The 20,797-nt window shown below is 46.3% G+C and overlaps 1 protein-coding gene across 1 annotated transcript in view; it reads right to left on the bottom strand.

Moving 5' to 3' along the window:
- TAPT1 (transmembrane anterior posterior transformation 1) overlaps nucleotides 1–20,797 on the bottom strand; it is a 43,544-nt gene that overhangs the window by 9,725 nt on the left and 13,022 nt on the right. The window contains exons 3-12 of the mRNA XM_075261638.1: nucleotides 17,426–17,544; nucleotides 12,980–13,142; nucleotides 12,498–12,633; nucleotides 12,205–12,302; nucleotides 11,111–11,180; nucleotides 10,650–10,730; nucleotides 9,209–9,318; nucleotides 5,082–5,141; nucleotides 4,183–4,251; nucleotides 3,508–3,584 (exon numbers count right to left, since the gene is read on the bottom strand). Coding sequence (XP_075117739.1) covers nucleotides 3,508–3,584; nucleotides 4,183–4,251; nucleotides 5,082–5,141; nucleotides 9,209–9,318; nucleotides 10,650–10,730; nucleotides 11,111–11,180; nucleotides 12,205–12,302; nucleotides 12,498–12,633; nucleotides 12,980–13,142; nucleotides 17,426–17,544 — 983 coding nt within the window. The remainder of the gene's footprint in view (nucleotides 1–3,507; nucleotides 3,585–4,182; nucleotides 4,252–5,081; nucleotides 5,142–9,208; nucleotides 9,319–10,649; nucleotides 10,731–11,110; nucleotides 11,181–12,204; nucleotides 12,303–12,497; nucleotides 12,634–12,979; nucleotides 13,143–17,425; nucleotides 17,545–20,797) is intronic.

Below are 20,797 nucleotides of genomic sequence, written 5' to 3'. Positions count from 1 at the left end.
TGCATAAGGACCTTGTACATCCTATATACATGCCATAAGGACCTTGTACATCCTATATACATGCATAAGGACCTTGTCCATCCTATATACATGCATAAGGACCTTGTACATCCTATATACATGCATAAGGACCTTGTACATCCTATATACATGCATAAGGACCTTGTACATCCTATATACATGCCATAAGGACCTTGTACATCCTATATACATGCATAAGGACCTTCTACATCCTATAAACATGCCATAAGGACCTTCTACATCCTATATACATGCATAAGGACCTTGTACATCCTATATACATGCATAAGGACCTTGTACATCCTATATACATGCATAAGGACCTTGTACATCCTATATCCATGCATAAGGACCTTGTACATCCTATATACATGCCATAAGGACCTTGTACATCCTATATACATGCATAAGGACCTTGTCCATCCTATATACATGCATAAGGACCTTGTACATCCTATATACATGCATAAGGACCTTGTACATCCTATATACATGCATAAGGACCTTGTACATCCTATATACATGCCATAAGGACCTTGTACATCCTATATACATGCATAAGGACCTTCTACATCCTATAAACATGCCATAAGGACCTTCTACATCCTATATACATGCATAAGGACCTTGTACATCCTATATACATGCATAAGGACCTTGTACATCCTATATACATGCATAAGGACCTTGTACATCCTATATACATGCATAAGGACCTTGTACATCCTATATACATGCCATAAGGACCTTGTACATCCTATATACATGCATAAGGACCTTGTACATCCTATATACATGCATAAGGACCTTGTACATCCTATATCCATGCATAAGGACCTTGTACATCCTATATACACGCATAAGGACCTTGTACATCCTATATACACACATAAGGACCTTGTACATCCTATATACATGCATAAGGACCTTGTACATCCTATATACATGCATAAGGACCTTGTCCATCCTATATACATGCATAAGGACCTTGTCCATCCTATATACATGCCAAAAGGACCTTGTACATCCTATATACATGCATAAGGACCTTGTCCATCCTATATACATGCATAAGGACCTTGTCCATCCTATATACATGCCATAAGGACCTTGTACATCCTATATACATGCATAAGGACCTTGTCCATCCTATATACATGCATAAGGACCTTGTCCATCCTATATACCTGCATAAGGACCTTGTACATCCTATATACATGCATAAGGACCTTGTCCATCCTATATACATGCCATAAGGACCTTGTCCATCCTATATACATGCCATAAGGACCTTGTCCATCCTATATACATGCCATAAGGACCTTGTACATCCTATATACATGCATAAGGACCTTGTACATCCTATATACATGCATAAGGACCTTGTACATCCTATATCCATGCATAAGGACCTTGTACATCCTATATACATGCCATAAGGACCTTGTACATCCTATATACATGCATAAGGACCTTGTCCATCCTATATACATGCATAAGGACCTTGTACATCCTATATACATGCATAAGGACCTTGTACATCCTATATACATGCCATAAGGACCTTGTACATCCTATATACATGCATAAGGACCTTCTACATCCTATAAACATGCCATAAGGACCTTCTGCATCCTATATACATGCATAAGGACCTTGTACATCCTATATACATGCATAAGGACCTTGTACATCCTATATACATGCATAAGGACCTTGTACATCCTATATACATGCATAAGGACCTTGTACATCCTATATACATGCCATAAGGACCTTGTACATCCTATATACATGCATAAGGACCTTGTACATCCTATATACATGCATAAGGACCTTGTACATCCTATATCCATGCATAAGGACCTTGTACATCCTATATACACGCATAAGGACCTTGTACATCCTATATACACACATAAGGACCTTGTACATCCTATATACATGCATAAGGACCTTGTACATCCTATATACATGCATAAGGACCTTGTACATCCTATATACATGCATAAGGACCTTGTACATCCTATATACATGCATAAGGACCTTGTACATCCTATATACATGCATAAGGACCTTGTACATCCTATATACATGCCATAAGGACCTTGTACATCCTATATACATGCATAAGGACCTTAGACATCCTATATACATGCATAGGGACCTCCTCCTTCTATGTATTGCTATATTCTGACACCTGTAACTTATACAATTCTGTGTACAGAGCTGTGTAAGGACTCTTGTCCTGACATGGTAACGCTAGGTTCAAACTAGCGTTCAGGTCTCCGTTCTCAGCTTTCCGTCTTCTGCCGGCAGAAGACTGAAACCTGTCAGACCGGGTCTGGCCGTGAGCGGCGGTGAGCGTTTTATGCTCTCCGCTGCGAAACCGTTTTTTTAAAACCGGACACAGAGTACTGCATGTCCGACTCTGTGTTCAATTTAAAAAAAAACGGTTTGGGGGCGGAGAGTATAAAACGCTCCCGGCCGGACATCTTTCAAACCCATTCAAATGAATGGGCATGAAAGAGTCCTGCAGGTTTCCGTCTCCTGCCTCTGTTTTGTGCAGGAAACGGAAACCTGCAGAACGGAGACCGGGCGCAGATGTGAACGAGCCCTAAGTTGTATTTTTTATTAATAAAATTTTGGGGAATGTATGACATTTCGATTCCTTAGTATTCAATTTTCATGTAAGGAGAAGTTTCCGTATATGTATATCCCCCTCTGTGCTGCATGGCGAGGGCTCTGATTACATTTTGGGACCTAAAACAAAAAAAAAAATGACAATCCCTACTTACTTCTCTTAGCTATCCCGTGTTACGGCAGAGGCTGTGAACCGCTCCTATTCCTATTTCTATTGGCTGCTCTGCAGTAACCGTATGGAGCGCACTGAGCATGTGCGTCCATCATTACAGCTTATTAGATGGACACACACATTACATTACAAGGTGGTATGATATTAGGTAAAGTAAATGTCCTCTAATTCTTTACTATAATTGCATGTAAATGGGAAACATTGATAATTTATCTATGAAATAAATATTATATTTAAAGAGAGTGTCATCAGATCCCAACATATCAACTCAGCCCTGCAGATAGATAGATTAGGGTCACCGGAATCAAGCAGTGTTTTCCCCTCGTGTATTGCTGCCTCCATTGCAGAGACTTAGACATTTGTAACAATATGCAAATTACCTTTTTGGAGCAATGAAGGCGTTGCCTCTTACCTCTTTGGAGCAATGACCACACCCTTGTGTATATTGACAAAAATGTTGATATCTCAGCAACGGAGGCAGCGATTCCCAAGGGGAACACACTGTACGATTCAGGTGGCCCTAAGCCATCTTTCTGCAGGGCTGGGTTCTGAGGACAGACTTCCTTTAGATCAGGACTTCCATTCAGAGCTAGTTACTCAGTCTGGGGTCCTTACGCCCATGGATCACAACAACAGAAAACACAGATCTGTCTGAACAAAGCGTGACTTACCCAAAGTAGAAGAGCACAACGCAGGTGTATGCCAGGACCCCCTGTACTTTAACTGAACTGGTCACCACTCTGATCAGCTGTCAGGAGAACACAAAGGGTTACAAGGTTGTCGCCACTATCTGGATCGTTATAGGAGAAGGATAATCATTTCGCCATATAGCATAGTAAAATACATGGCTCAGTACAGACTGTGACCACACTAGATCAATAATCGACAAGGGTTGCACGCCGCAGTGAAGAGATGACCTGACATCCATGACATGAGCTTTATCGTCTGACCACAAGTAAAATTCCCAGATAATGAAGATGACCATTGCCTTGAAGACAATATATAGGCCTCTTCACTGTAATGCTATGTATCGTGTGGTCGGCTTTATTCATTAGCACACGCTTCTCTATTCATCTTACTTATAACTGGATATGGGCGACGGAGCGAAAGCTTTCGGATTCACACACAGTATTCTGCATGTATCTGCACTTAGCGCCTACTTCTTTGTCTTACAATCAATATTAATAAGTAGACACCTTTATTAGGATTCTGATTCCATCATTTATAGCGGCCCCATTCCTGATCTCCGTCACTACGCCTTTCTGCAGGCGGTTACATACGTGGTACTAACATGGCAGTGCCCCATCCAGTCTCATTATCTCATTACATCACAGAGTTATACTTACAAGCACAGCAAGCGGGAGAGGGATGAAGCCCATCCGCCGGGAGACGGAGTCGCTGTAGTCCGTGTAAGCCTGAAACATAATACAGACGTGAGATACAGATGGTATAACCTGGGAGAAATGAAGGACACGCGTGAAGATGAAGATTGGGTCACGGTGGGGGGGAGACAGAGTCACACTGTATGAGCCAAAAAGTTATGGGAAGACCCTTTAGGTGTGACAGGTGTATGTACAGGTCTTGTACAGGTGTAGCAGCCGCCAACAAGTGCTCATCACATTCAGTTTGTGTTATATGTCTGATTTTCAGTCCAAGTGAATGGCGGACAGACTGTGCAGATTATGCAACAGCCAGAAAAGCGTTTAGTCGGCGGCTGCTACATCTGCGTCACAAAGATCTGTCTCTCTATATTATGTGGATGAACATTAAAAGGGGTCATTAGTAGAGATGAGCGAGTACTGTTCGGATCAGCCGATCCGAACAGCACGTTCGCGTAGAAATGAATGGACGTAGCCGGCACGCGGGGGGTTAAGCGGCCGGCCGACGTCAAAGCGGAAGTACCAGGTGCATCCATTCATTTCTATGGAGCGTGCTGTTCGGATCGGCTGATCCGAACAGTACTCGCTCATCTCTAGTCATTAGGTTATTAAAAGGGGTTTCCCCCTATGTAAACAAAAAATGATGGCTTACTGCCCAATCTATTGGACCCCGCCAATCCTGAGAGTGAATAGGCCACAGGGCTGGTGTAACACTGCATCCCCTTCCCCAGCTAGACTTGAAGGCTACTATGCAGCGTCACCTTCAGTCACATCAGACCCCAATGATCATGAACCGATGACGTACCCTATTGCATTGTCATTTACATACTCATTGTGTTACATAATAAGGGTTTCTCACAACTTACATTTTTTTGACGGCTGCTCACAAGCTCAAAGGCAAGGCTGGCTCTGTATTCACTGTATACCTACCAGGAAGGCAATGAGACAGATCAGCACACAGTATACAGGAATAGGATACATTGGTCTGTGTACAGTGCCATCATGACTATATGTAGTACTCCTTACCTTGACGGCAGGTGACGATACCAAACATTTATTTAAGTCCAGTACTCCTATTACTTTACTAACCCATAATGCAGGACCCCAATGACTTGACTCTACAAACCCTACAGCCTTTGGTCAGGATAACTGACCAGTGTTTGTCTGACTGCTGCCGTTCATGGGGTCTGTGCCAGGTCCTGCAACTCCATCCTATATACAGTATATACTTGAGTATAAGCCGGCCCGAATATAAGCCGAGGCCCCTAATTTTACTGCAAAAAACTGGGAAAACTTATTGATTCGAGTATAAGCCGAGGGGGGGAAATGCAGCAGCTACTGGAAAATTTCACAAATTAAAATGGTCAGAGTTTTTGGGTGCAGTAGTTGCTGGGGAAGGGGAGGGGGTGTTTTGGTTGTCTGTCTGCCCCTTCCCTGAGCTTGAGGACTGGGTTTTTTTTCCCCCCATTTGGAATTCAGCCTGGCTGTATATAGGGGATCTGCAGTGCTCCTATTAACCCCTTCCCGACAGAACAGGAGCACTGCAGATCCCCTATATTCAGTAGACACAGGGAGACCTAATGTGTTTGTGTTTCACAGTCATTTTCTACTTTTATATGTATTCTAGGGAAAGGAGGGATTTACAACATTTTTTTTTAATTTTTGGTTTTGCCCAGCACAGATATGAACCCAGCCTAAACATGGCAGGACAGTACAGTGTGGTCTCTTCATTGTGGGAATCCTGCCAGACAGACCCTCACTGGTCAGTAAGTGACATCATTTCCTAACAATAAACCCCCCCTCACTTTCATCCTTAAGGCTCTGCGGCCATTTTGGTTTTTTTTTCCTTCCGTCAGAGGTATTTCCCCAAAAAATCCTAACAGCGATAACACATAATAGAGGTATCGCCGTGTAACGGGATTATTATATGGGAACATCTTTGCTTGTTGTTTGCCAAAAGCACGTGATTTTAGGAAATGTGGGGCGCACAAAGCCCTATGGTTATGTTTGACGGACGCCTAACGTGTTCACATACCAAGATGTGAACAGCGCCATAATCCAAAGCACTTAAAATGGTTAAGACATGATGGAATAAGCAATAAAAGAGCGGACAGGGCTGGCGCTCTATAAATAAGTGATACGGATTTTAGTAGTAAGAGGACATCTGTATTCACTCCCCATAAACTAGGGCACAGATACCCAGCGCAGGGAGCTGGCAGCTCTCCGCTGTACCTTGGCATATCACAATGAAGCAGAGTCCCGCACTCCATGGCACAAAACCTCTGCTAATAAGGGCGGGGGGCGTCACCGAACACAAGTACTACAAGTGTCAGGCTGCTGATCCCGTGCACAATGCCACCATACCTTTCACATGTCCATACTGTATTCTATAGTGTTATGTAAATACACAACGTATAATGGAGTGGAAGGAAAGTAACTTCAGGTGTCAATAGACAAACCAGGTTGGGGCCTCTGCCAGTAAGAGAGTACCCTTGTCTCATACTGTGCACAGCTGAGTGTTTGCTACACTTGTATCCAGTCCTTTGTGACCTGAAAACCAATCTCTCTCCTGTCCTGATGGTTTGCTATAATGTAATACATAAAAAATTAGGTTCCAAGCTGCTTAGAGAGGACCTTTCAACACCTCCACCAATTGTAGCTCTTAGCATCCATTAATAGATGCTACTCCACCGAATCCAGCACAGTTGGAATTTTTTTCTCTAGTCTCCACCATTCCTGAGCAACAAGTGGAGTTAGTTTTGGTGCCTGATGTGCTATGTAAGCTCTGTAATATTAGAAGGGCGGGGTCAGGCAGGGGGTGTGTTTCAGAGCTCCAATCAGAGGCAGCCAGTGTCAGAGCTCAGAACCACGCCCCTTGTCTGCTCCTGCCTGACACCGCCCTACTGTCAGTACAGAGACTAAATAGCACATCAGGCACCAAAACTAACTGTACTGGTTGCTCAGGAACGGTGGGGACTAGAGAAAAAATTCCAACTGTGCTGGAATCAGTGGAGCAGCTTCTTTTAAACAGTTGCTAATAATGGAGATGGGTGTTAGTTCAGGCAGTCAGACCTCCACTGTGGATACGTGCTAGGAACATAAACAGAAGAGATAAAAAACCAGACAACTAAAGATGGCAGCACCACTATCGGAATGGGAAGGAGGCAACACTGCCACTGCTACTAAAACTACCACCATAGAAACAAGAACGAGACAGCAACACCACCATCATTACTACAGGAATAGGTAGGAGGCAGCAGCACCACTATAGGAATGGGAAAGACATGGCAGCAACACTACAACTACTAGTACCACTATGGGAACGAGAATGAGATGGCAACACCAACAACACTACTACTACTACCACCACCACCATAGGAAGGGGAAGGAGGCAGCAGCAGCACTATACGAACAGGAAGGAGGCAGCTGCACCTCCACTATACGAATGGTAGGAGATGGCAGCAACACTACCACTACTACTATAGGAACAGGAAGGAGGCAGCAGCCCCACCACTATATGAATGGGAAGGAGATGGCAGCAACACTACCACTACTACTATAGGAACAGGAAGGAGGCAGCAGCCCCACCACTATATGAATGGGAAGGAGATGGCAGCAACACTACCACTACTACTATAGGAACAGGAAGGAGGCAGCAGCCCCACCACTATACGAATGGTAGGAGATGGCAGCAACACTACCACTACTACTATAGGAACAGGAAGGAGGCAGCAGCCCCACCACTATATGAATGGGAAGGAGATGGCAGCAACACTACCACTACTACTATAGGAACAGGAAGGAGGCAGCAGCCCCACCACTATATGAATGGGAAGGAGATGGCAGCAACACTACCACTACTACTATAGGAACAGGAAGGAGGCAGCAGCCCCACCACTATATGAATGGGAAGGAGATGGCAGCAACACTACCACTACTACTATAGGAACAGGAAGGAGGCAGCAGCCCCACCACTATATGAATGGGAAGGAGATGGCAGCAACACTACCACTACTACTATAGGAACAGGAAGGAGGCAGCAGCCCCACCACTATATGAATGGGAAGGAGATGGCAGCAACACTACCACTACTACTATAGGAACAGGAAGGAGGCAGCAGCCCCACCACTATATGAATGGGAAGGAGATGGCAGCAACACTACCACTACTACTATAGGAACAGGAAGGAGGCAGCAGCCCCACCACTATATGAATGGGAAGGAGATGGCAGCAACACTACCACTACTACTATAGGAACAGGAAGGAGGCAGCAGCCCCACCACTATTGGAACAGGAAGGACATGGCAGCAACACTACAACTACTAGTACCACTATGGGAACGAGAATGAGATGGCACCACCACTACTACTACTACCATAGGAAGGGGAAGAAGGCAGCAGCACTATAGGAACAGGAAGGAGGCAGCAGCACCACCACTATATGAATGGGAAGGAGATGGCAGCAACACTACCACTACTACTATAGGAACGGGAAGGAGGCAGCAGCACCCTAATACTACTTTAGGAACCTGAAGCAGGGAAGAAGCAGTAACCCACATATAAAGCCATAACTGAGGCAGCAGCAGGGGCCCCATAGACAGGACTATGAAGTGTAATATGGTAACCCTAAATGTCCTAATCAGAAGTGGTCTCCAAGGCATGTCCCTCTCTGTGAGACTGTCAGCATGAAGGATAGTCACAACAAATAGGAAATTCTATGGCACCAGCTACCAAATCCAAGCCTACCGAGCCAGGCAGGGACCTGTTTTATCAGTGCGTGAAACAAAAATCTTTAAACCATAGATTGATTGCTAGAGTGTATACCACGGCAGCAAAGTCCCTGAACTCCCTATATCATGTTACCAATAGAATGAAAAAAAAAAAGCTAATTGTATGGTAGGGAACTGCAATGTGTATAATACTGTATGACCGTAAGTGGTTCGGTGCCACTGTGAAAGGGACCGAACAGAGAGGAGGATATATTATATACTTACATCTGCAGTGATGTCATTGAATTTGGTTATAAAGGCGTGTTTCACGACATCCACTGCAATCTCAGAGGCAATGACCATGCACACATCGGGAAATAATACCCACAGGTGATCTGAAGAGTGACAAAAAGAAAAGAGATGATAATACTGTATTGTGCACTATCGTACAAGGTATGGGGGCCGTGCGGTAGTAGATGGGGTCCTGTACAGCTCTATACTAGACCACATACACACACCGACATACAGCGCCCCATCCAGTGTCCTCTGTGTATGGAGCAATAGCACCAATACCTCCAGAGCACAACTGCACCGCAACGTGCAACGCAAGGATTTCCTTTCACATAAAATCAAAGCAGGGAGAGGTTCAGTAAAAAAATGGAACTTTAACAAGGTCGTGTCTGTACAAGACCTTATAAATTGTAATATTATTACTACAAGAAAATCCTGTTACCTCTCCTAACATGGCCGATTTGTATTGAAATAATTCTGGAGTATCTTTTGTTGTAACTCTATGTTATTATGTTCCTCTGTTGTTCCTCCTAGCAATGTATGAAAAAACTGACTACTCAGTGTTACCATTCCCCAATATTAAATGGGTGTACCTGGAATTTATATCATGCAATCATCTTGTAGGTCACATCTTTGGTCTATGTGCGGTTTTGTCCTTTGCCTTTGTTTCTTATTAGAGATGAGCGAGTACTGTTGGGATCAGCCAATCCGAACAGCACGCTCGCATAGAAATCAATGGACGTAGCAGGTACCAGGACGTACCAGGTGCATCCATTCATTTCTATGGAGCGTGCTGTTCTGATCGGCTGATCCCAACAGTACTCGCTCATCTCTATTTCTTATATCTTAGAATCTTGTATTTCTGTTGCTTATAGTGTTGTGACACTACCTTGTAAATGTTCTATCAGATTGTAGTTGTTTGTAACTTCCCTCTTGTTATGTGATCCTTGGTTGACCCTCACAAGGGTTGAACATGGGGTGTGGTTAATGGCTCTATTTAAACAAGTTTGTGTATCTGACTTACTTAGCCATGAGTAAGGAGTTCCGAAACGCGTAAGCTTTGGACTGTGCTCTTGTATCCTGTACGCACAATGTAAGAGTGTCTTTATATTTTTTATAAATGAAGTAAAAGTTATATTTTCATTTTTGGCTTGCTGGATACATGTCTCACATTGATGCACCAGGGTTTACTTGCTGGTTAGCCAATGGGGCTACAATGGGGCTAGTCAGACTGGGCCTTATGCGGCAAGTTCTGTCGCTGAATCAGATGCGGAGTCTGGCAGAATTTGTAGCTGGTTATGAGGAGTCCACCTGAATATATATATATATATATATATATATATATATATATATATATATATATATATATATATATATATATATATATATATACATATACACACACACATCACAGGTATTAGTGGCAAGTACTGACCTGGATTCCAGGAGAACTGCTCCATGTTCCTCAGACATACAATCAGTAGTAGCACATAATTTGTGAATCTCTCTTTGATATCTGCAACAAACAGGGAAGGGTTAAATCAACACGGCGAAGCAAAGCAAGCACTAGACGCAGAACGGGGCTTAGTGAGCTGTCACGGGGCTCGGCAATAGGATGCCACATCTCTACAAGTGCCCGACCACCTTCCAATAGCTGGAAGCTGAACATTCGACCGACAGCTATTCCTCCCAACTCCAGCATACACATACATGCTTGGCTAAGGCGACCGTGCTTGTGTGGGGTGAAGAATCAATCGCAGAATAGGATTTACTGCTGCCCAGGGATTACTGGGATCACCTGTAGCCAAATAGCAGATCGGCTGCCAAAGTAGGAAAAAACCCACAAGGTCCTAGCAAATAACAGAGCCCTGACGATAAGTCAAGCGGGGCACATACCGCTGTTAGACATTTGGAACAGATTGTTCTTCTCAAACTTCTTGAAGACGCTCCCTTTTATTTCAACAAACTAAAAAGCAAACAGAAGAAAGTGAGTGTAGATGTAATAGTGCAATCCCAGGTAGGCCAGTCCATCACCGGATATGTCAGATTAATCCAGCTGGAATATCCCATCATCAGAAACATCCCATTACTCCACTTAGGACAACCCATTACCATAAAGTCCTATTACCCCCAGCTAGGACAATCACCAGAACCACCCAATTATCAAACTTGGACATCCCTTCACCAAAAATGTCCCATTACCCCAGCTAGGACACCCCCACCATGAGAAACGTCCCAATACTCCACTTAGGACAACCCATTACCATAACATCCTATTACCCCCAGCTAGGACAATCACCAGAACCACCCCATTATCAAACTTGGACACCCCATCACCAGAAATGTCCCATTACCTCCACTTAGGGAATCACCAATGTCATTATCTTATTACCCCCAGCTAGGACAACCCTTCACAAAAAGTGGCCCAGTATCCCAGATAGGACACCCCATCATGAGAAACATCCCATTACCCCAGCTAGGACACCCCACCATGAGAAACGTCCCATTACCCCAGCTAGGACACCCCATAACCAGAAACGTCCCATTACCCCAGCTAGGACACCCCATAACCAGAAACGTCCCATTACCCCAGCTAGGACACCCCATAACCAGAAACGTCCCATTACCCCAGCTAGGACACCCCATCATGAGAAACGTTCCAAGTTATTTACGCATTTGCTGGGCCAATTTTGATGAAGTAGCCACAAGATATACAGTACAATAAATTCCAGATGGTTGCACAACAGAGCTCGGACACACCCATCACAGAGCTCGGATACACCCATCACAGAGCTCGGACACACCCATCACAGAGCTCGGACACACCCATCACAGAGCTCGGATACACCCATCACAGAGCTCGGATACACCCATCACAGAGCTCGGATACACCCATCACAGAGCTCGGATACACCCATCACAGAGCTCGGATACACCCATCACAGAGTTACCTGAGGTACGGATATGATGTGTAGTATACTACCACTTACATTATTAGACATCATGATGGTGAGCAGGGACTTGTTGTGGGAGTTGAAGGCAACGTTCAGGGTGGTGGCTTGCACTAATATAAGGATGGCGTGTAAGACTAGAGCATTACCCATAAGGAAAGTAACCATGAGGATTGAGTCCACATCATGCAGAGGCCTGAACCCACGGCCACTGGTCTACACCGCACTGCATTGTGGGAGAAGTAACCAGCTTTTATATAGAATAGTACAGGCCACTCATGAGTATATAGCTGCTTAGCACGCAGCAGAGAGGTGTGATATATAAAGGATACAGACATATAAGACGGCCATGAAGAAGTGCGGGATAACACCCAGGTGGGCTCTCTTCCTCTCCTTGGGTTCTGTAGCTGTCCAGTATAAAGCATCCAAAATGTCTTGTCCAAAGGAGGAAAACAAGCGATCAGCAACCTGAAGGAGAAGAGAACACGGGTTATATCCAAGACTGAAGATGACGCCCGTGCAGAGGTGATACATAACCTACATACGGTGGGAACATGTGCAAACGTACGGAGCTCCAAAACCTGTATCTGGTGCAACCTATAGGTAACGACCATGTAAGTCAATATCTTGCCACAGATATCAGATGATCGGTATTTAAAGGGGCATCCCCATCTTATAAAGTGGGGCTGTGAATACATGGTGGTCATGAGTCTGGGGCAAAGAAATGAATGGGTCAGTGGACGACCGCGTACATGGGCGTGATGAGGCCTAAGGCCGTTTCGGATATTTCGTGCCTCAGGGTAACGTGACTTACCTCCAGCATGTTATAAATAATGTAAAGCTTGATGACAGACTGGCCTCGGATCAGGTGGTACATCATGGAGTAGTCCACGTAGTGCATCATAAAATAACATATCACTAGTATCACCCCCTTCAGGATGTCACAGACCTGCGCTGGCTGCAGAACGCGACCGCCGCTGCAAAAAGGGAAGAACAATGTCAGGGAACACTGCCATCTAGTGTCACTCTACAGTAATACACATGAAAGAAAAGTCATTCCGAATAGAATTGGTACCCAGGAATCCAAAACCAGCACTTACACCTGTCAGGTCAGGGGGCTTCTGAGGTTTCCTAGTCATATATGGAGCGGTCAGGAGTTTTGTAAGGTCCACATTGTTGTTAGATATCTAGGAACAGGCTGAGGTGCAAGCTCCAGCCTCAGAGGGGCGTCTCCCCATGACCCACAGGATAGGGGATCAGTATGTGATCACCACTGGAGGCCCCCGCACATTGAGGTCGCCTGTCCATAAGCGGTGTCAGGTACAGTCCTTGAATGTCTACAGGACAACTATAGATGGTTTAATGGTTCTATGGTCTTGTATAGATGAGGTCACTATTCACACGAGGCACACAGGCGCCCCCATAATGGTGATGGGGGGTACTAGGACTACCTGTGACCGCTTGTCACCTATCCTGTGGATAATGGTGAGAAACCCCTGTAATGGCACGTCTGGTTATGTCGGGTGCATGACTTACGAGGTACACATACCATACATAGACGCAAAACCTGCCCACAGCTGAGAGTTCGCTGCAATTGCATCTGGATTACACTGTAGTAAACCTTCAGCACTGAGAGATATTAGGGACGTAAGTCTGAATGTAACTAAGAGCATTCCTCTCCTTGATAGCACAATGTATTCTCACCACCTCAGGGCATCATACGGACTCTGCCAACCCCCGCCATGTGCACAGAGAGGAGTATAGGAGGCTTAGGTTATACAGAGACAAGCTGACTTCATGAAGTACGGATACGATCTTATAATACGGAGACATCACGTCACTGCCCATATAGACAGCAGACAGATGAAGCCTATAATACTACTAGCTATAACCTGCGACTTCATCCGCGACCTCCTCACGCAAACCACCTGCAGCGCAGGCCATGGGTCCCCACGCCCCTCTACTTGCGGCCGGCGCGGGCCCCCCCCCTCAGCATCGTGGGCCGGGACCCCACGGCCCCGCTTGTGCGCTTCCGGCCCTCTTCTTTTCCCCCACCTGCGCCCCCGGACCTCCCCTTACCCGCATCCCCGGCCCCCTTCTCCCCCTTTAGAGATTAAAGTCACCTCCTACATATACCCCTTCCCCCCACCACCACCCACCTGTGACCCCGAGTACCTCCCCCCCCTTTCCGTAGCCTATAACCCCTTCCTGGGCAATATGTAGGTGTGTGTGAAATTTCAAAGAAATCCATTCAGCCGTTCGGGTGTGATTGAGGAACAAACATCCAAACATACAAACTTTCACACTGCGGCTCAGGCCTGCAATACATTTTCTATCCATCTATACACAAATCTAAATTTGCTTTAATGTACAAGTCTATGGAGCAAATGTATTAAGATTGGCGTTTGGTGCATTGTGCTACATTGTAATACTGTACGGTTGTGTATACTTCTGTGTGTTACATAACAAGCTGCGCCAGGCTGTGTATATACGATCTGCATACCTAGAGCAGAGTATATACACGCACTGTAGGAGCCGGTCTGCTTTCCAGAATCAGCGCAGTGCTTGCATTACACAGTCTGCATTATTATATACAATGAGAATAGTTATTACAATGGAGGCTCCGTCTTGTGGAACAAACACGCCGTCCTCGTAACCGCTGATACTCAGCACTGAATAAACCAAACCCATAGGACAACAATACTCCGCCATGACAATACCAGGAGGATACAATAGCTATAGGGTCAATAGATGGATTAAGGGCATAGCAGAATACAGAATTCTATGAAACCAGGTGGTCATGTGGATGTATACAACTTGTCGTACGCCATTATATACAGAACATGACCGCAAAGGTATTACTGCTGTACAGGCAAAGCATGCAAGCATGGAGTTGTGATGCTGATCCAAGGATTTACTCATACTGCAGGATGAATTTTTTTTCCTTAAAATTGCCTTTTAGCTCAATGATTTTTGCCTTTTTCCTATAACAGCAGCACAATAATGGGCTGAACTGGATGGAAGTGTCTATCCCAGGGGAAGGGAACCTCGGCTCGCCAGCTGCTGTGAAACTACAACTCCCAACATGCCCGAAGGTTCCCTAGCCCTGGTCTAAGCTGTGTCCAGCTATGTTAGACTGTGTGCTCCATAGAAAGGATGGAAGACTCTACAGACCTGTGCAATGAGAAAAAGACGAAATCAGTATGGCTTGCTGCAAAGGGTTGCCAGGAGAAAGTTTCTTCTTTCCAAAAAGAGCATGACAGCATACTCGCCTGTCCCCGGCACTCCGGTGTCCCCCACAGCGGCGCGGTATAGTGCGTGCTGCATCTTTGCTGGTGGTGTAGATCTCCATTCCAGCTAATTCATGAAGAGGCCATGGCCTCTACATAAATGTGTCTAGTATACTAGAATCAAACGTAAGGCCATCTATTCAACGCATAAAGCTTGGCTGAAACTGGATCATGCAACAGGACAATGATCCCAAGCACGACAGCACATCTACATCAAAATGGCTGAAAAAGAGGATCCAATCAAAGTCCACACCCCAGACCCCAATCGATATGCTGGGCTTAAGGCTGGTCTTACACGGCCGTAATGTAAGTCCGCAATTGAGGGTTTTCAATTGCGGACACATTATGTTCAATGCGGCCTCTTACACCAAGGGATATTTTATCCGTGGTGTGGCCGGGCCGCAACCGTGGTCCGCAATTTAAAGGACACTAGCTTTTACCCACGACTTCGTCCGTGGAACCCTGACCCCTGCAGGACCCACCTGGAGTGTTGTGCAGGCTTGTTCCTTTGCCTTGTGTCCTCAGTGGGTCCTTCCTACACCTGTGGGTCCATGGACCCTCGGGACCCACCCTGCGGCCCGTTGGAACTGTTTACCTCCTCTCCCTCCTGACACCCGCCACCCCCCTTTCTCCCTACCCGCTTCCCCATGTGGTCACTCCTTCCTCCTACCCCATGTCCCTTTGCCCCCCAGGAACGTCGCCCCCCCTCCCCCCCCCTAACCCCATGCCCCCTTCTCCCATGTTACCTACTCCGTGCCCCCTTTTCCCCCCTACTCCATGCCCCCTTCCCCCATCTTACCTACCCCGTGTCCCCCACCATGCGACCTGCTGTAACTCTCTAACTCCTCTCCCTCCTGGCACCCGCCACCCCCCTTTGTCCCTACCCGCTTCCCCATGTGGTCACTGCTTCCTCCTACCCCGTGCCCCCTTTAACCCCCACCAGACCCTGGCGACCGTGTGTCCCCTTTCCCCCTACCAACCTATGGCCCCGTCCTCACCACACCCTGGGCTTCCCGTGCACCGATGTTCTGACTTGTAGTGTCCAGAGACAGCAGACGCTGCGGGACAGCTGGCCGAACCGGTGTTCCAGAGCACGGCGCAGGAGACTCCCTATCCTGCCGTGGCAGAGTACTGTGGTCCCGTGGTGAGGCCACACAGGTGGGGCAGCGTATGGACTTGTCGCTGCCCCAGAGTAGAGGCCCTTGTGCAGGACGCTCCGAACCTCTCAGAGACGCCATGTTGGTGTGGACGGCGGCCAGACGATAACTCCGCCCACATAGAGAAGCGCCACCCAATGAGGTGAGCTGCTGAAGGGGCTGGGATGACGTCATCCCAGGTCCTTCAGTGTGCCAGGTCCTGTAACGCATTGAACTGTGAGAAGCACCGGGCATGGGAGTGAATTGCGGTGGTGTATGGGAATTCCATGTAGCCTATCGATCAATCCGGGACCCAAGGTATGTATGTGCGCAGTTTCAGACAAATCCGTTCGCCCGTGTAGGCGTGATTGAGGAACAAACATCCAAACACACGCACTTTCACCTTTATAATATTAGTAGGATGTCCGTAATGGCTGTGAATTGCGGCACTGCACGGACTCGCCCATAGAACTCTATGGGCGAGTGCGGCAGGACACGGACGTCTGCGGAGCCTATGTTGACGATCAGCAACTTGCAGACCGTACATTCAATACGGTCGTGTAAGACCAGCCTTAAAGGTGTGGTGTAGGGGTTTGCTCCTATAATTTACATACAATACACAATATATGGTCCTGGTAACCAAGGACAAGTTCTGGTTCACTGTTTTTAGGATACATTCACATGGTGGCATTTGGTGCCCGTCCCAAAAGCAGCGTCACATTACACCCATTGAAAATATAAGTGTCCTGCTTGATCTTGCATTGGTTCCTGGAGCTGAACTTTTATCATGAAGAGAAATTTGCAATTTCCGTGCCTATTTTTTTTGCATCTTACCTTAGCCCGCAGCATGGAAGAGTAACGAACCTGACGAAGGCCAGAAGCACCCTCAATGGGAGCAGTGTGAAGACGTACAGGAAGGCGTCCAGGCACAGGAAGAACCCGAAGAACATGAGCTGCAAGACAAAGTGAGAAGAAAGAGGAAATCAATCCTGTAATCCAGAACATGTGCTAATCTGACGCCTGTTCTCAGCAATGTATACACCGGTACATTCAGTATCAGCGCTGCTTGTGTAATAACACAACAAATATATCAGGTACAAGTAGTATACTTCACCGACACCGCACAACCGACCACTCCCTGATAGCAAACACATCGAAACCACTAAAGGACATGGACTTCTACTGAATGTTCCTGTGCAATGGCTGGAGACCTCAATGGTCGTCCCTCACAGTGGTTAGCACTGCAGCAGCGGGCTGGGGAATCCTGGGTTCAAATCCTTCACCTGCATTTCACACCCTGCCATCATAGTTGCACCCTGACATGACCGGAATTTTATCTGCAATTGCGGATAAATGAGGCATTTCCTATATTGTCTGCAAACATCCAGGATCCATGATTGGGAATGACTTTACTGATGCAATGTGGATGTGTCTATGTGCGGATCAGACTTTGAAAACCCTAAATTCACTACTGTTGTGTGCATGAGGCCCAATGCAATCCAAAATAAGAACAGAGCATGCTCAGCCAGAAAATGCAGCACCTTTATTGAATGCCCGGGTATGTGAAGCTACTGTAGCTATACCAGGCCGCTCTGCGTTCGTCTGCTACGATTTTCTGCATGAAAGGCTGCAGTTCTCTGGCCAGACCCTCAGTCATCACATCCCCTCCTGGCAAGGTGGGACATTTTACTGCCACATTTAGCAGTCTGGGCTCACCGTGATCCCGGCCAGGATTACCGCTTTCTAAAATTACACATGAAATCAGGTTGCCCCCTTGTAGAGCGGCACGCTGCTGCTGACTGAAGGCTCGAGAGCACGTCTGCTTAATGCCTGCTCAGGTCGGAGATGGGAAGATGAGATCTGCAGGAAAAATGTTCTCGGCGTGAGGGGAAACGTGAGACTGGGAAAAGAGTATTTTACTGGGGAATACAACCTGACGTCACAATGACGGGAGACGAAGCAAGGATTAGAGATGACACCGAGACCCAAGCAAAGGGCAGGGGAGGAAAAGAAAGCAGGAGCGGGCGCGTTTAGTGCTAACTTCTACACTTCTACGCTAATGGCTTTAGAATCATTTCAATGAACTTATAGTAAATTGTCACTAAGGCCATCCCATATGTCAGCAGGGCTTAATGGGTGTTCACCTGCTGCACTACCTCTAGTTTGTAGGAGACCCATGTGACCGGTTTAGTAATGCTGCAGAGCCTTGTGCAAGAGACATCACTGCGGAAATCCCCCGATCCATTGTGGGAGAAGACGAGAAACAGCAAGGCCCCATTCTCCATAATCCGCAGGGCAACTGAGTGGGCTACTCCTATCTATAATCCTCATGGCAACTGAGTGGGCTACTTCTATCTATAATCCTCATGGCAGCTGAGTGGGCTACTCCTATACTACTATCTATAATCCTCATGCATGTGTAGGGGGGTGCAGATACTGAAGTCTATGGGCACCTGTAGAAGATTGCTATTATATGGCTCCTGGCTGCAGGGAAATCCTAATCTCCAGGCACCAATTATATAATAAGACTTCAGATCTGATCGATGCCACCAAGAGACCAGTCAGTGACCGAGGATGCTGCAGGCGGAGGAAGGAAGAAGCGGCTGTGCAGAGGGAGTCTCTGAGCGACAACCACACACATGGCAGCCCGCCAGGTATCCCAGACGCCAGCAGCTTTATTACAAGGTACTTGGCTCCGGTGCCGATCCCCTAGTGCTATTTCATCTGGATATTAATCAGAACTAAATGGAGAACACAGCAGGGATTTTTAGAAAAAACGTAAATGAAAAATGACAGCGGCCGCCATCATCAGACGAGGAACCTGCCACAGGTTGTCATCTACACTGCAGTGTGTGCACAGTACCCTAGAGAATGCTTTATTGGGATGGGTGAGGGCGTACGTGTAATGTATATCACTGTATGATATAGGATATCTCTGACATAGGCTGCAAATGCGCCCAGAGAGGTGGAATCGCCTGCTTGTCTATTACAGAAAGCCGAAAACGAGAGAATATGCAGAGAATATTCACACACGACAGTTTTATTTAGCAGGTCTAATAAGCAATGACCTATCCCCAGCATAGGCGACTGGCAGAGGTCCGACATCCAGGCCCCCTGACCGATCAGCTGTTTGAAGAAACTACAGTGTTCTGGTGACTACTTACAATGGTATCAAAGCTCAGTCCCATTCACTTGAATAGGACTGAGCTGTTATCGGTCCATGTCATGTCCCATGGCCCGTGAGGTAGAAGCACCGTTACCGCTTCAGACAGCTGTTCTGGAGGGTCCCGAGTGTCGGACGCGATGGATAGGACATCCATTAAACCAGCAAGTCCAAATCCAAGCCGTGGTCAGGCAGAAGCAGTAACGCTCCTCTAATTCATTAAACATCTATAACGGTAAATATACAAGAAGCCATGGATCTAATTAGACAATAAATATGTAATTAATATAATTAATCACTTTGGAGTCAGAGTCTGTAATTAACGCTATATCTCTGAATAGATGGGTAGTCAAGCAATAATCACAGGACAGGGGCCAACTGCAAGATGGGGGGAGGTCCGACTGTGGGGGAAATTTATTAAGATGGCCAATTCCCACGCCCGTCTTAATAAAGACCCGACGGATGCGAGGTGTGCCCGAATTACTCAGCGGCTCCGAGGTCTATGTCAGTAAGAGACACTGGCAGATTTCCTATAGATCTGAAGAAGTTTTCTGGCGGGGCTTATAACAACTATTTTGGCCTGAGGTGTTCCCATCCTGTCCTGTTGCGACCACATTCACAAAAAGAGGCGAGTGCAGTCCAGAATGGGGCGCGTCTTTGGTGCAAGAATAGACTGTGGGTCACAGATGAGCCACAATACGAATCCTCTATGGCAGAACGCTGGTGGAGAAATTCCCTCAAGGTGTTTCTTTGCTCTGTATATAGTGTATTGTCCTGTATATAGTATATAGTGTATTGTATACTGTCTATATAACGCCCTGTCTAAAAAGTATATAAAGCAGGACGGCCACATAAGGATTGTGCTATGTTTATCGCTGCAGGTATATACAAGGCCTTGCTGCTGGGATCTGTATCATGCAGACATAAGTGTATACCATATGCAGCAATGAGATAACATTACAAGTGTGAGTATACGGAGCCGCCTTCTTGTGACGCCGCTTGTCTCTGTGGTAACAGTGTCGGCTACAGGGTGTCACCGCCAC

This window comes from Leptodactylus fuscus, chromosome 1 (assembly GCF_031893055.1).
Source record: "Leptodactylus fuscus isolate aLepFus1 chromosome 1, aLepFus1.hap2, whole genome shotgun sequence".
In the NCBI taxonomy this organism is placed as follows: domain Eukaryota; kingdom Metazoa; phylum Chordata; class Amphibia; order Anura; family Leptodactylidae; genus Leptodactylus; species Leptodactylus fuscus.
Note: the sequence above shows the minus strand (reverse complement) of the source record. Positions and strands in the feature narration are given on the sequence as shown.